Below are 13,825 nucleotides of genomic sequence, written 5' to 3'. Positions count from 1 at the left end.
TGAAGGAAGGGCAGCTCGGCTCGTTTCTCGTCTTTGCCAGGCCTCTTCTTCTTCTTCTTCCTCTTCTTCTTTCTTTCGGACTCTCTCCTTCTTGATGTTCTTGATGTTCTGCCGACGGACATTCTCTTTCTCCCTCTCTCTCTCACCTCCTCTCTCTCGTTTCTCTTTGTCTATTCTAAGCTCACCTCATTTCTCTCTCCCTTTCTCTCTCTCTCTCTCTCTCTCTCTTTCTTTATTCTCTTCATTCTCTCATTCTCTCATTCTCTCTCGGCACTCGTGTCGCCGAGGGAGCTCGGTTGTAGGTGACGCGTGGGCGGCCCTATTGGCCGCGCGAGAGATACTCGCGGTGGTGGGCCTGCGCTGGGAGATCGGTCGATATACGCCGCTTTTGAGAAAGCTTCCACGTGTTCCGGCCGCTCCACGAGCCGACAACGTGGGCGTATCGAGCCGAAAAACGGTCTCTGTCTCTGCATCCGTCTTTCTCTCTCTCTCTCTCTCTCTCTCTGTCTCTCTGTCTCTCTGTCTCTCTCTTCCTCTTCCTCTCTCTTTCTCTCTCTTTCTCATTCTTTATTTCTCTCTTTCTCTCTTTCTTAAAAAAATTTGCAGAATATCCGTAAATACATACGATTCTTATCAACGTTTCACTTATGTTTCTAATATATATTGTCTTTATGGTTATGATGTTAACGTAAAAATAAATATAAATAACAAGTATAAATCTATCCATCTACCTATCTATCTATCTATCTATCTATCTATCTATGTATCTGTTTATTTATCTATCTACCCACACCTATCTATCAACATAAATATCTTTCCATTTCTCTTTGTTCGATTCTAACGTCTTCTCTTCTCTCGATCTTGCGAAAAATCGGCCCGACGGAAGAACCGGGCGTGCTTCTCCTCGTAGGTATCGGGGGAACTCTATACATGGGTGCATTATTCATTGTCCGGCAGTAGGCTCGCGAGGGTGCGAATCGTACCGTGTGCGTACTCTTAGCGGAAGAGAGAGAGAGAGAGAGAGAGAGAATGTGAGCGCGCGCGCGCGCGCGTATGTCTGTGTGTGGGTGGTGGGCGAGCGCGCCACGTAAATACGAAGGGAGCATGCTGGTCATGGTGGGCCGAAGGGGTGCGCCTCTGATATTACCGCTGCTGTCACGAGAGAGATAGAGAATGACGAAGAGGGTAAGAGGAAGGAAAGATCCTGCCTCTCTCTCTCTCTCTCTCTCTCTCTCTCTTTCTCTCTCTTTTTCTCTCTTTTATTCTTCTTCGATGTACGGTAACAGAATGATAGAGGGAGAATGAGAGAGGTAGTGGAAGAAGGGAAAAAGGGAGTAAAATGATGAAAAAGGGGAGAAAGAGAAAGAAGGGTGGAGGAAGAAGAAATGGTTTACCACGGGTATCGAAGAAGTATTCACACGATGCGAATGGCCAGGAGCCCTTCGCACGGTTGAGGGTACCCAGTTCATTCCACGAAGCGACATGAGGTTCCTTCGCATCGTGTGACCTTACCTTGCCTCGGGCTAGTTTACCCCTCTTTACTTCGGACACGGACTCAACGCACTTCCCCGGGGGAGGATGCAGCCAATCAGCGATCGAGTTTCCGTGGCCCGCTGCCGCAGGCTCGCTCCTCGTTTCCCGCGCCTAATGTACCTTCGTGAAGGTAGGCGAGCCTTTTCTACCTCGTACCTTTTCTTCTTCGTCTTCTCTTCTTCTCTCTATCTCATTCTCATTCTCTTTCTCTTTCTCTTTCTTTCACTCTTCGCTTTCTTTGCCTGCGACGAAGGCCTAACGAAGGTCATCTTATGAAAAAGAGGGAGAGAGAAAGAGAGAGAGAGAGAGAGAGGGAGAGAGGGAGAGAGAGAAAGAAGGAGAAAGAGAGAGAAAGAGAGAGGGAGAAAGAGAAGCAACGTGGTGATCTCTCTAATCATGGTGCACGACCCTCTTTGCCGATGACGTCGATCCTAACATCGTCAGAGAGGGTTATCCGTTCGATGCCCTTCGAATCTTCTCTTCTCCCTCTGTCTCTCTCTTTCTCTCTCTCTCTCTCTTTCTGTCTTAATCTTTCTCTTTCTTTCTAATATCGCTCAAATGTTATTATTCTCGCAACATTCGTATGGTCATTAATCAGTGAATTTTTTTTTATATATAGCTACATATAGGTACATGTTAATTTAGATGTATGTGCATATATATATATATATATATAAAAAATAAATGTATTGTCAATATTAGATTTGAAACGAAAAATGAGATATGTAGCGAAAAATGTGTATTAAAAGAAAACGGGGGGGAGGTGGGGTGGCGATGGGGAGTTTGAAAATAAAATGTTTTCGATTTTAAACTCCCGTTTAATGTTTCTCCATAAGTCCCGTAAAATATTTTCTCTTTAAGTAGTTAAACTTAAGTAGATAAAAATTAATTTATTATACGTCTCTTTCTTTTATCGTATTCTTTTACTTTTTTCAATTTATCGTTCCTACTCTGAAATTTTCTAAATGTGTGAAAGGGACATTCACTCTTTCAGAAAATAATTTTTAGGCATATCTAAATAGGTATATAAAATTATACAGCCTGTATTCTTATTGGTCTACAACATGTCCTCGGTTATCCGTGTAAATTTTCTAGTCCTCTTCTTTCGCTTTTACCGTCACAATGGTCGACGATCTTCGACGCGCCATTTACCTAAAGGGAAATAGAAGGTCCGAAGAGGTAGAGAAACTTTTCAAGGAAATGATAAATGATGTGTGTGTGTGTGTGTCTGTGTGTGTGTCGGTATATATTTGTTTTTTATTTAGTTTTTATTTTTATACCCATTAGATTACACGAGTGTATTTATTTCTAGAGAAAGAGAGAGAGAGAGAGAGACAGAGAGAGAGAGAGAGAGAGAAAGGAAGGAAGAGAGAGAGAGAGAGAGAGAGAGAGAGAGAGAAAGAGGAAGAGAGAGAGAGAGAGTAAATCGTTTTTTCCTGTTAAAAGAGAATATACGCGACACTTTAATACAATTCCGAAGAAACTCGGTTTCCGTTTCTTCATTCTACCTTTCTACCTTTTATCGTCGTTAAATTCTCTAATTATCTATAAACGTCTTTTAAAAGATGGACAGATACGTTTTCTTCAAGTCAAGATTTCCTTTCCCGTAAGGAGTCCGGAGAACCGGTTTATACAGGTTCGACTACTCTTTTTCTTTAAAAAAAAAAAAAAAAAGAAAAAAAAAAAGAAAAAAAAAGAAGAAAAAAAAACACTTTTCACAGGACAATCTGATTTTCATTAATCGAAATGAAATTTCAACGATCGTTATATCCGTGGTTTAACCTTTAAGTTGTCACGAAGGGAGGAAAGATAGAAAACTGGAACGCTTAACGGTTCTCTAAACGGCACGCGAAAGGGATCTCACAGATCAAACTTAGAAAACATTCTAATCGATACGGAAATCATTCGAAGAATTGTAATTAGAATTGTTATTTCAAATTCTGCTAATTTATTTATACTATGAATGCTCTTACGAGATCGCGACCCAATTTAATTTTGTATTAATAGTCAACGTTTGGCAATTTGGCCACCGGCCAATTTCTATTTCTCGGTAAATTTCGGAAATGGTAAATGCGAATTTTAATAAGTCGAGCGACGAAACGAGGGTTCTTACTTATTCTCTTTTTTTTTTTTTGGTTCTTTTTTTCTTGTCTTTTCTTTTTTTTTTTTCTTTTCCATAGGCCCTTCGCGGGCCATTATGGATTTCATGACGGAACCGCGATCTCGCGAATTACTTTGTTTCATTTTATTTATTTATTTTTTTTTTTTGATTCTTTTTATTCCTTTTATTTCTTTTTATTCCTCGACCTTTAGCTTTATTAATTAGACGTGCGTGATCATGACATTCGAGAACGGATAAGACAATATCACTTGAATCTGCTCGGGGAATCTTTTTGATTCAATCAACGACACGAGTACATAAATTTACGGATTATAAATACTACCTACTACTTGTATGTGGATATATATGTCTTAACAAATAATTAATGATTATTTTTATGAATTAATCGACATGAAATATTTATATTCATTATTATACAACAACTACGATCATTAACATTAGACTACATGATTTTCATAGATCCTTCTGCAGATATATCAATCTATCATAATGCTTTATTATAATATTATTCAACATATTATTATTCGTTATACTGAAAGAAATTTTCCCAAGAAATATATATATATATATATATATATATATATATATATATAAATATTTTATAAATATATTATCAATTCATTACGTAGGTATGTATGTACGTATATGTATGTAGGTATGTATATATTTTATCGTTTTAAATTACAGTTAATCTTTCATTATATTAGAATATGTGCGTTAATGATTAGAGATAGAAACTTCCGCCATATTGGAACTATTCATTATCTTCAAAGATTTCTCATTGCACAAGTAAAAGCTTCTATACGTTTTCAAACTACGTTTCACAATCGTAGTAACAATAAATTTAGCGAAACTTTGTTTTGTTAATAACGAAGGTATCGAATCGATTGAAAAGAAACTCCTCGTTATCTATAATTTTTATGTTGTAAAATGTACACCTTGTATAATATGGATTGATATGATGCATGGATTAAGATAATATGACGTAAAAATTCTGACTTGTATTCTTTTTCTATATAAGATGATAAACAAAAAGGGACTCGTGTAAGAAAGTAAATAAAGGTGTTCCATTTTGACATGATCGTTTTAAACATTTTCATTGTATCGGATACGATCGAAATATTATACATACGTATACTTGATGGTGACCTTCGCAAAATGTCAATGATCGCATTGAAAATATTTAAGGGACAAATATTTTGTATAAATTTAAACACAAACGAAATATTATTAAACACACAATTTATTTTCATTTAATAATCATGATGTTATAACAAATTCTTTTTATCAGCCGCAATACCCGCGATAGAGAAAAATTCGTGGATGATATAAAGAAAAAAAAAAAAAAAAAAAAAAAAGTACATTTTCTTTTTTCTTCTTTTATTTTTTCTTTCTTCTTTTTTTTTTTTCTTGTTTTCTTTTTTAATCTAATAAACCCGCATACATTTTATAATTACATTTCCAAATAGTACGATACATAATCCATATTTTAATATAAACCTATGCGACTCGTATAACACGGATTCTTCTCTTATAACACGGAAACGATATCCCTCGTATATGTACGAGTGTCTAATTTAAATATAATATTAAAAAATGTTTAGGTCCTTTTAGTTTCATAACGAGACTTGCTTTAAAAGCAAAATAATTCACCGAATAATGTGTACGTGACATTATTAATTATTTTCCCATTAATTAATTTCGATCGTAATTAGATATAACGAACATGTAATTGATACATTTTCGACGATCATATCGGATTATACGTTATATAAATAATTTTCGGAATTATAAACATACATGTTTTAAATAGGAACAGACACAGATATTGACATCGAGCGATCGATCTTTTAAAATCGTCGTTATACGTTATATACACATATATGTACATACATACATACATATATATATATATATATATATACATACATACATACATATATACATATATACATATGTACTGTATATCATTTCAGTAATTACGATAAGATGGATGTTATTATACGTAATATTAACCTACGTAACTTTAACGTAGATTCGCATTAAAATGACTTTAGACTTTAGACTGACGATGAATCAATCGTTCGATCGATCGTTTGTTTGGTTGTAACAATCTGAGTAGTTATCGATTTACATTTGATCCTTTCAAGAGACATATCTTTCTTATGCATCCAACATACGTAAGTACTTATATGTATACATATATATATATATATATATATATATATATATATATATATATACTATGCATGTATACATATACTCACCTTACTTGCTTGATACTGGTTCTCGATACTTTGATTTTACTTCGATTCTACTGTATAAAGTAGCATCGATTCTATCAATCTACTTTAACAGTGTAATTCATCTTGGACGAAAGTAAGTAAGTAAGTAAGTAAAAGTAAGTAAGTAAAAGTAAGTAAGTAAAAGTAAGTAAGTATAAGTAAGTAAGTAAAAGTAAGTAAATAAGTAACTGCGAGGTTACTGTTAGGAATTGGAAGGCCGGTTTTGTTGTTATTGTTATTGTTGTTGTCATTGTTGGTGTTGTTTCGTTTCGTTTCTGTTTTGTTCAAAAACTTATCCATTAATATACTTTTGTATTGATTAATTAAACCTTTATTCATTTATTCGATCAACGAAAACACGATCGTACATAGTTTTTGATATTAGCATTTAATGCCGGTCGTCGTAACATTTTCGTTATATTAATTAAAATAAAAAAAAAAGAAAAAAAAAAAAGAACAAAAAATTAAAAAAAAGACAAAATTTTATCTTCAATCGCATCCATTAGAAGTAACACAATCGGTACCGTAGCGTTTTTTTTTTCTTTCTGTCCTTTTTCTTCCACTTCTCTACTCTAGAACTATGAACCCCATTTTTATTACCGATATTGACATAGACATTGGAGCACGTTTATTTTTAGAATTTTCTATAGCCGATATATCGAGTTGTTTTTCTTTTCTTTCTTCTTCTTTTTTTTTTATTCTTTTCTCTCTCTCACTCTGTCTCTCTCTCTCTCTCTCTCTCTCTCTCTCTATGCGGGGGGGTGTGTGTATAGCGGGAGATGACATTCTCTTTTTTTTTTGTTTTTTTGTTTTTAAGATAAATTTCATTTTCTTCGGTACAATTTTATTATTATTAACTATAGATTTCGCGAAAAAGACGCGTTGCGGTTTTACAAAAATCTCTTTTCATTCGTACGACGACGATACACGCGAGAACATTCGTAGTACACACGCATACGCTATCGCGTAATCCTTTTGTTCTCGACTACTATCTACTTATTCTTTTATTATGAACGTATGTACTTCACTGTTACACCGTGATAGTTTGATTATATATATATATATATATTTTTTTTTTTTTTAAATATATATATAGATTTTTTTTTGTTTTTTTTTCCTTTTTTTTCATATATATATATATATATATATATATATATATATATATATTATATTAAATAATTAAATTGCACTAATACATTGCACACATTCTCTTTCGTTTCTTTGGCATCTCTACGAAGTACTTGCACGTTTCGCTGGGGTACTCTGGTAGGAAAGGGGAACAAAAAAAGAAAAAGAGAAAAAGAAAAAGAGAAGGAAAAAGGAAAAACAAAGGAAATGGGAAAGACGCGTGGGCGGCAATGGGTGATACGACACATCTGTCTCCGGTTATGTCCATTGGTTCAACCACCGTTTCTTTCACGTCTTCTACTTACACGCTTATGTATATCAGCTGTATGTATTTGTGTGTATATATACATATATATATGTATGTATGTATGTATGTATGTATGTATGTATGTATGTATGTATGTATGTATATACGTATGTATGTATGTATGTATCCCCGTATAATCAGCTTCGTTGACCGTCACGAATTATCTCCAAGTAACGTATACGCAACGAAAAGATTTAATTCAAATGCTTTTTTTTCTTTTTTTTTTTATTTGGTTTCCTTTTTTCTATTTCTTTTTTCTCTCTCTCTCTCTCTCTCTCTCTCTCTCTATCTCTCATTTTTTTATTTTTCTTTTTCTTTTCTTATTTTTTTTTCAAATAACTATCCATCGCGTAAATATGTATGTAGACTTCGTTGAAAAATTTAATGAATTGAATCAATAGTCACGTACGCGGACACATTTTACAAACATACATTTTCTCTCTCTCTCTCTCTCTCTCTCTCTCTTTTTTTCTTCTTTTTTCCTTTTTTTTCTTTTTTTTTTTTTTTCTTTCTTTTTTCTATCGTTTCGCTTCAAAACGTATCGTCATCCACTTATAAACTACGTAGATACAAGAAAAAACAGACGCTCGTCCATATCTTTTTTCTTACATTTTTCTTTTTTTTTTTTTTTTCTTCCTTTCTTTCTTTTTTTCGTCATCTTCGCAAACGCATAAACACGCACGCATATACTGTATATAATACGGGTTTCTCTCTCTTTCTTTCTCTCTCTCTCTCTCTCGAGCGAGCGAGCGAGCGAGCGAGAGATCTCGAATGGCGTGCCCGTCTCGTTCACGAAGCAGACAGAGAGATATGCAGAGGAACGCGCTTAATTACACGCACAAGGGGATGTAATAAAATCGTTTAACGAAAATAGATAAATATATCACATAACGAGAACGAGGAAAGGAATTAACCGTTCGTGTTCGACCAGTCGACGATAAAAACGGCAATAATTATAACAGGAAAGAATACCTCGTTCTTAGTTCTTCTTCAACATGCGGGGGATGTTCTTCGACGGGTGAGGGCGATGTGAGGGAAGGGGGCAAGGGGTTCTTTTTTTTTTTTATACGTCATTTCTTATACAAATAGATATTTTAGTATGTTATTATATGTGATGAAAAGGATTATCATAGTTTAAAAACATCATAGAAATGTTGTTTTATAATAATGGAGGAAAAGGGGAGATATAGAAAGAGTTGAGAAGAGGAAAGGGGTACAAGTGGAAAGGGAGGAAGAGTGAGAGAGAGAGAGAGAGAGAGAGAGAGTGAGTGAGAAGGAAAGGGGTTGAGGGGAGAGGGGGGAGGAAAAGAAAGGGAAAGAGGGAGTAATGGATGATTACTACGGATAAATTCGGTCGTTCGGTTTCTATCGGTTTATCACAAATGACATGCATACATGGTATACTAGAGCATATAGGAAACACATAGTTACAATGGAAAGGCGATCACCAGAAGAATTTTCATTCTTCCAACGTTGGCAGTCCGTATCGCATACGAGTTTGGTATTTTGATATTAAGAAATCGGGAAGTTGGGATTGTGGCAGAGAATACACCGATCGAGGGAAGCGTCGGCGACGTTGTATATATATATATATATATATATGCATATGTATATATATGTATATGTATATTTAAATAGGTACATATGAGCGAATGATAAATCGTATAGGAATGTCCTTTGGTTGTTGTTATGTTATCGCATATAGTCAATAGGAATAGGCGGATGAATGAAGAAGGAGGTGCGGCTTCGGGAAGCCTACGTGGCGTTATCCACGAAAGACGATCGTTACGGCGGATGCTGGGAAAGGTTATTGAAATAAACGGCTCTTTGATTTCTGTATTGAGAAGCGACGACAGCTTGGGGATTGGGTATATGCCTTACACCAAGATTTGGCTTGTTTTTCATACCATAGCCAGATGATATACGGTGATGTGGTTGTGGAATACGCAATGCGACCTTGCTAGCAGGTATACCAGTTGAACCAAGTAGGTGAGACTCGATGGAATTTTTCTCGCTGATGCAGCTGCTAAGACGAGAAACCGCAACGTCCGAGAGTGTACGCAGATTGGAGTCTTGCCCTCTACGTTGTTCCATATCCTTGGATTTACGAAGGAAACTTCCCATGGTTAGGCTGGTCTGTTGAGGTCTGTTGAGCAAAGGCAAAGAAGGTGGCGTAGATATGGACGAGGAAGAAGAAGTAGAAGAAGATGAAGATGATGACGATGAAGATGATGAAGAAGACGACGACGACGAGGAAGAAGAATTTGATGAGGAAGATGGAGACGGCGAAGAGGATGCCGATGATGCTGAAAAACCTATGGAGGAACTCTGCAATGTCGAGGACAAATCTAGAACGTTGTCGTTAACCGTCCCACCGTTGCTTAGGTCTAAGGGAGTTTCGTACTTTGGATTGTTGGATTCCACCATTGTGCTCGTTACGGCGAATCCGGAGGAAGGTTTAACCACTCGTAAAGGCGCCAACGGAGGTGGACCCTTCTTTTTAGGGCACGGACCTATACCGTGTTGCATCGAAGAAGTCGACGAACCTCCTTCTTCCTTCGTCTTAGACATTATACCTTTTAATGCGTCCCGCATTTGTTTCTCAGCTAATAAACTCCTAACGCGATTCGCCTTGCTCTCCCGTAATTGTTTCTCCAACTTTTCCCGATCCAAGTCGTTCGGTTTCTCGTTGTAATTCTGACCGCGTTGCTTCGCCTTGTCACGCAAGGACTCGTTTGCTTCGTTTATCGCTACCAAGCCTAGCCTCCGTAGTATCTCCTCGTCCTTCTTCGGACGTTCCACCGTAGTTACGGTATTTTCGATCGGCGACTTACTAAGCGTCTCAGCGACTTGTGTCTCCTCTTTCTGTTGAATCGACACTTTCGGAGACTTTTCATTATCTTTTTTATCGTGAGAAGAATTATCATCCTGAGCCGGAACATTAATGTTCTGAGCGACTCTGACCACCTCGTCCGGTATACAATCTATGATATCCTCTATCGTTTCCTCGGACTCAACGGGACACTCCTTACTGATATTATCCTCCTCTCGAGGTAAATTTACCGAACGTTTTTGATTCAACGCGCAAGCTTTGAGCTTCTCTCGTCGGACGGCCCTCATTTGTAACAATTTCTCTTTAGCTTGGCCATTACTACTACTGGACGTAATTCTCGGTGGACAAGGAGTTAACCTGACCTTCAACTTAAGGAGATCCTCTCTCGGTGTAGTAGTGATTTCCGCGATTACACGTTTGTTTCGCCGTTTCCTTCGCTTTCGATGCTCCAACCTCGCTAATTCCTTTGTCCTTGAACTCTCTGTAGCATGATTGCTTTGCTGCATCGTGACCGACGAGATACCAACGGGATCAGGCGCTCTCATCACGGGAGTGACTTCGCAACGGGGTTTCTTTGATTTCGTCTCTTTTGCTTGCTCTTTCGTAGTTTCCAATGTACGAGGAGCTTCCGTCCTACTTCCGAACGTCCGCCGAGATTCCGCATCGTTATCTTGAACAGGCTTTGGACTTGGCGGTGGCGTTGGCGGTCTTTGAATATTTTCAATGGTAGGACCGTCCTTGTTGTTATCCTTCTTACATGGGCTAGATTTCGAAGTAGATGCCGATTCTTCCTTTCGAGGAACGATACGATAAAATAGCTTCAACGGTGCTTCCTGTAACATAAAGAAAAAAAGAACCTCCCTTTTTGCTACATTCTATTAGGAACATCAATGACTTACGCGCGATTATGATCAATCGTGATCGCGCGATAATGATCGTCGTCGTGATTATTCACCTTCTTCCATCCGAAGATACAGGCCAAATCCAACAACGTCCAAGACATTTTTAAAACGTCTGGCTTTCGGCGACCGCGAGGATCTCCGTTGTAATCCTCGCACGTCATCTCTATTCTGTTGGCCATGTTAACTCCGGAATTCGTCTCTTCCCAACCTCTTTTCAGGGTCAACAAACGTACGAGATGACGGACCGTCACAGCAGCCGGACACTTGAGATATCTCGTGGTAGGTTCCCGAACAGTAGACTCCTCGTTATCCTTCTTCTCTATTCCCAAAGGTACTGATTTTTCTCCTTGCGTTTCTTCGTTCTTCGTGTCCGTTAATTCGCGAAGGCTCAGACTCACGAAATCGTCCAACGTTAATTCCAATGCCCCGAATGGCGACGGTAATGGCGGACATTGCGGATTTACCAAACGGAAGTGTCGCCTGCGTTCGAGTTCCGAACGAAAAAGACCCGGAACCACGAGATAGACCAACCTTTGGAGTCGAGGATCCGGTAAAAGTGGCGGCGATGCCGACATGTTGCATACTGGGCACAATCGAGCGCCGCTACTCAGACGTCTCACTATGCAGCCTCTGCAAACTAAATTGCGCCCACGTACCCTATTTAACATTTTCTTCGTTCCTATTATTCGATAACATTTAAATCTAATCGATTTTAACATTTATCTGGTTTAATTGATAACAGCTTTGAAAAGAAACCATTTGGAATTCTAACGTTTTTATCGTTTTCTTAAGTTTTTCTTTTTTTCTTTTTTTTTCCCGCTTCTTTCTTTCTTTCTTTCTTTCTTTTTTTCCCGGAACACAAGCGAAAAACGCGACCAAGTTAGTCTTCATTTCGTTCGCTTGTAATTTTTCGCAAATCATCGAGAAATGTTTGCATCGAATTTTAATTCGAAATTAATAGAAATTGAACGAATATATTGTATTTTCTTTTTTCAACGGCCGACAACGAGATAAAGATTTATAGATCAAGAGATGCCAAATCGTATAGCATTATTTGCGATTTAATCGTTTTCCGATCTAAGTTCGTGCACGCCCACAAAATCTACCGCGAATACAATCGTCGTCAGACGAATCTCTGCCCACACAAGTCTTCGCGAATATATATGTATGACGCGATTCTATGAGAAATGAAAATACGAAAGTGGAAAGAGACGTTTCTCGAAAAGTTATTCCTCGAGGTTAGAAAGAAAGAGAGAGAGAGAGAGAGAGAGAGAAAGACGACTTCGACAGCTTAAATAATTGAAACGTAGGGCAGACGAGAAATATTGATCGAGAACTCGACAAAATCCTCTTGGAGGATGCGTCCAATGAAAACTATACAAACATTTTGTGATTAAACGATCGCACGGTATGAAGGTTAAACAGAGTTAATGATTTCGTAAAGAGTGCTTTTTCCTTTTTTTTTTTCTTTCGCTTATTTTCTTTCTAATTCTACTTTTCTTGGTATCATTCGTTTCTCTTTTTTGTTTTTCTTTTTCCATTTTTCGTGTTCTTTTTTTTTTTTGTTTTTAGTATACTAACAGGAATGCAAACATTCCGTAAGGGTCGTGGCATCAATCAGGTAGCCCCTGCAGAGGGGACAGACGATATGTTCGTTCAAGTCTTTCACCAGCGGCTTCTCCTTCTCGCAGGTCTCCATGCTGTTACTTAAATCTGAAACAAGCGTATCAATTGATCCGTTAATTCATCTATCGTATCAAACAACAATTCCAAGAACAATAACGAGATCCAGGAAGGATCTATATCGATCTTTTTCACCTATCAATCGAATTAAATTCGTCAGTGATCATGATTATATCATTTCTTTTCTTGTATGTTTATTTGTTTTCTTTCCTTTTTCTTTTTTTCTTTTTTTTTTTTTTCTTTGTTGTACATCATCGTCATTTTCCTAACGTTTCATTACGTTCATTACGTTCACCACGTTTACTACGGCAATTATCATTGTTGTTTACGTCTACGTCCAAGTCGACCTCGATTTATTCAATGTAACAATACGAAAGGTAGATACGAAAACGAATGGCCGGATAGAAATTCCCAGAAAAATTGTACATATGCGACGCATGTTGGCATCGATTTCGTGAATTCGACGACGTCGTCGTAGTCGTACAACATACCGAGCAGTAATTTTAACTCGGCCGGTGCCGAATGGACGAATCAAAATCCAATAGTTTTCCCATGTGACATTGACGAATCTTACGACATACGTACAAAAAAGGATTAGGACAATTTTATACGAAGGAATAACTTGAATCTTGCTATAAGATAGAGTCATATACGTTATGAATTATTACCGATAATCGACTTCCGGCGTTTACTTCTCTTTCATACGAGCCTTACTTACTTACATATTCTACCCAGAATGATCATCTATTTCCACGCGTTGCACGTGCCACGTGACATCGTTTTCGCGAAAACGGAAAAGAGGTCAAGTTCGATGATACCTCCCCCCTCCCCAACTTTCCCCCTACGGTTACCCTTCCCCCCTCTATATCCCCCTGCCCGGTTCCAGATCCTCCCTCGACCCCCTCACCCCGCCCCAAAGAGTGTATTTCGTAAAACTATCTCTCTCTCTCTCTCTCTTTTTCTTTCTCTCTTTCTCTCGATGCTTCGTAAAAGATACGCACGACGTTTGATGCCGACAGGACGGACACGGTC

The 13,825-nt window shown here is 37.6% G+C and overlaps 1 protein-coding gene across 6 annotated transcripts in view; it reads right to left on the bottom strand.

The window, feature by feature from the left end:
* Window positions 1-6,245: 6,245 nt before the first annotated feature.
* LOC124432174 (polycomb group protein Psc-like) overlaps window positions 6,246-13,825 on the bottom strand; it is an 11,984-nt gene continuing 4,404 nt past the window's right edge. For 3 of the 6 annotated variants that reach the window (XM_046980830.1, XM_046980831.1, XM_046980833.1), the window contains exons 2-4: window positions 12,692-12,823; window positions 11,164-11,747; window positions 6,246-11,041 (exon numbers count right to left, since the gene is read on the bottom strand). In XM_046980830.1, the coding sequence (XP_046836786.1) occupies window positions 9,161-11,041; window positions 11,164-11,747; window positions 12,692-12,823 (2,597 nt within the window). In that variant the 3' untranslated portion in view covers window positions 6,246-9,160. Of the gene's footprint in view, window positions 11,042-11,163; window positions 11,748-12,691; window positions 12,824-13,515; window positions 13,538-13,825 lie in introns of those variants that run through there. The other 3 variants (XM_046980834.1, XM_046980832.1, XM_046980835.1) reach the window with 3 other exon arrangements.

Source organism: Vespa crabro, chromosome 24 (genome assembly GCF_910589235.1).
Source record: "Vespa crabro chromosome 24, iyVesCrab1.2, whole genome shotgun sequence".
NCBI lineage: Eukaryota > Metazoa > Arthropoda > Insecta > Hymenoptera > Vespidae > Vespa > Vespa crabro.
The sequence above is the reverse complement of the archived record's forward strand: the minus strand, read 5'-3'. Positions and strand labels throughout refer to the sequence as shown.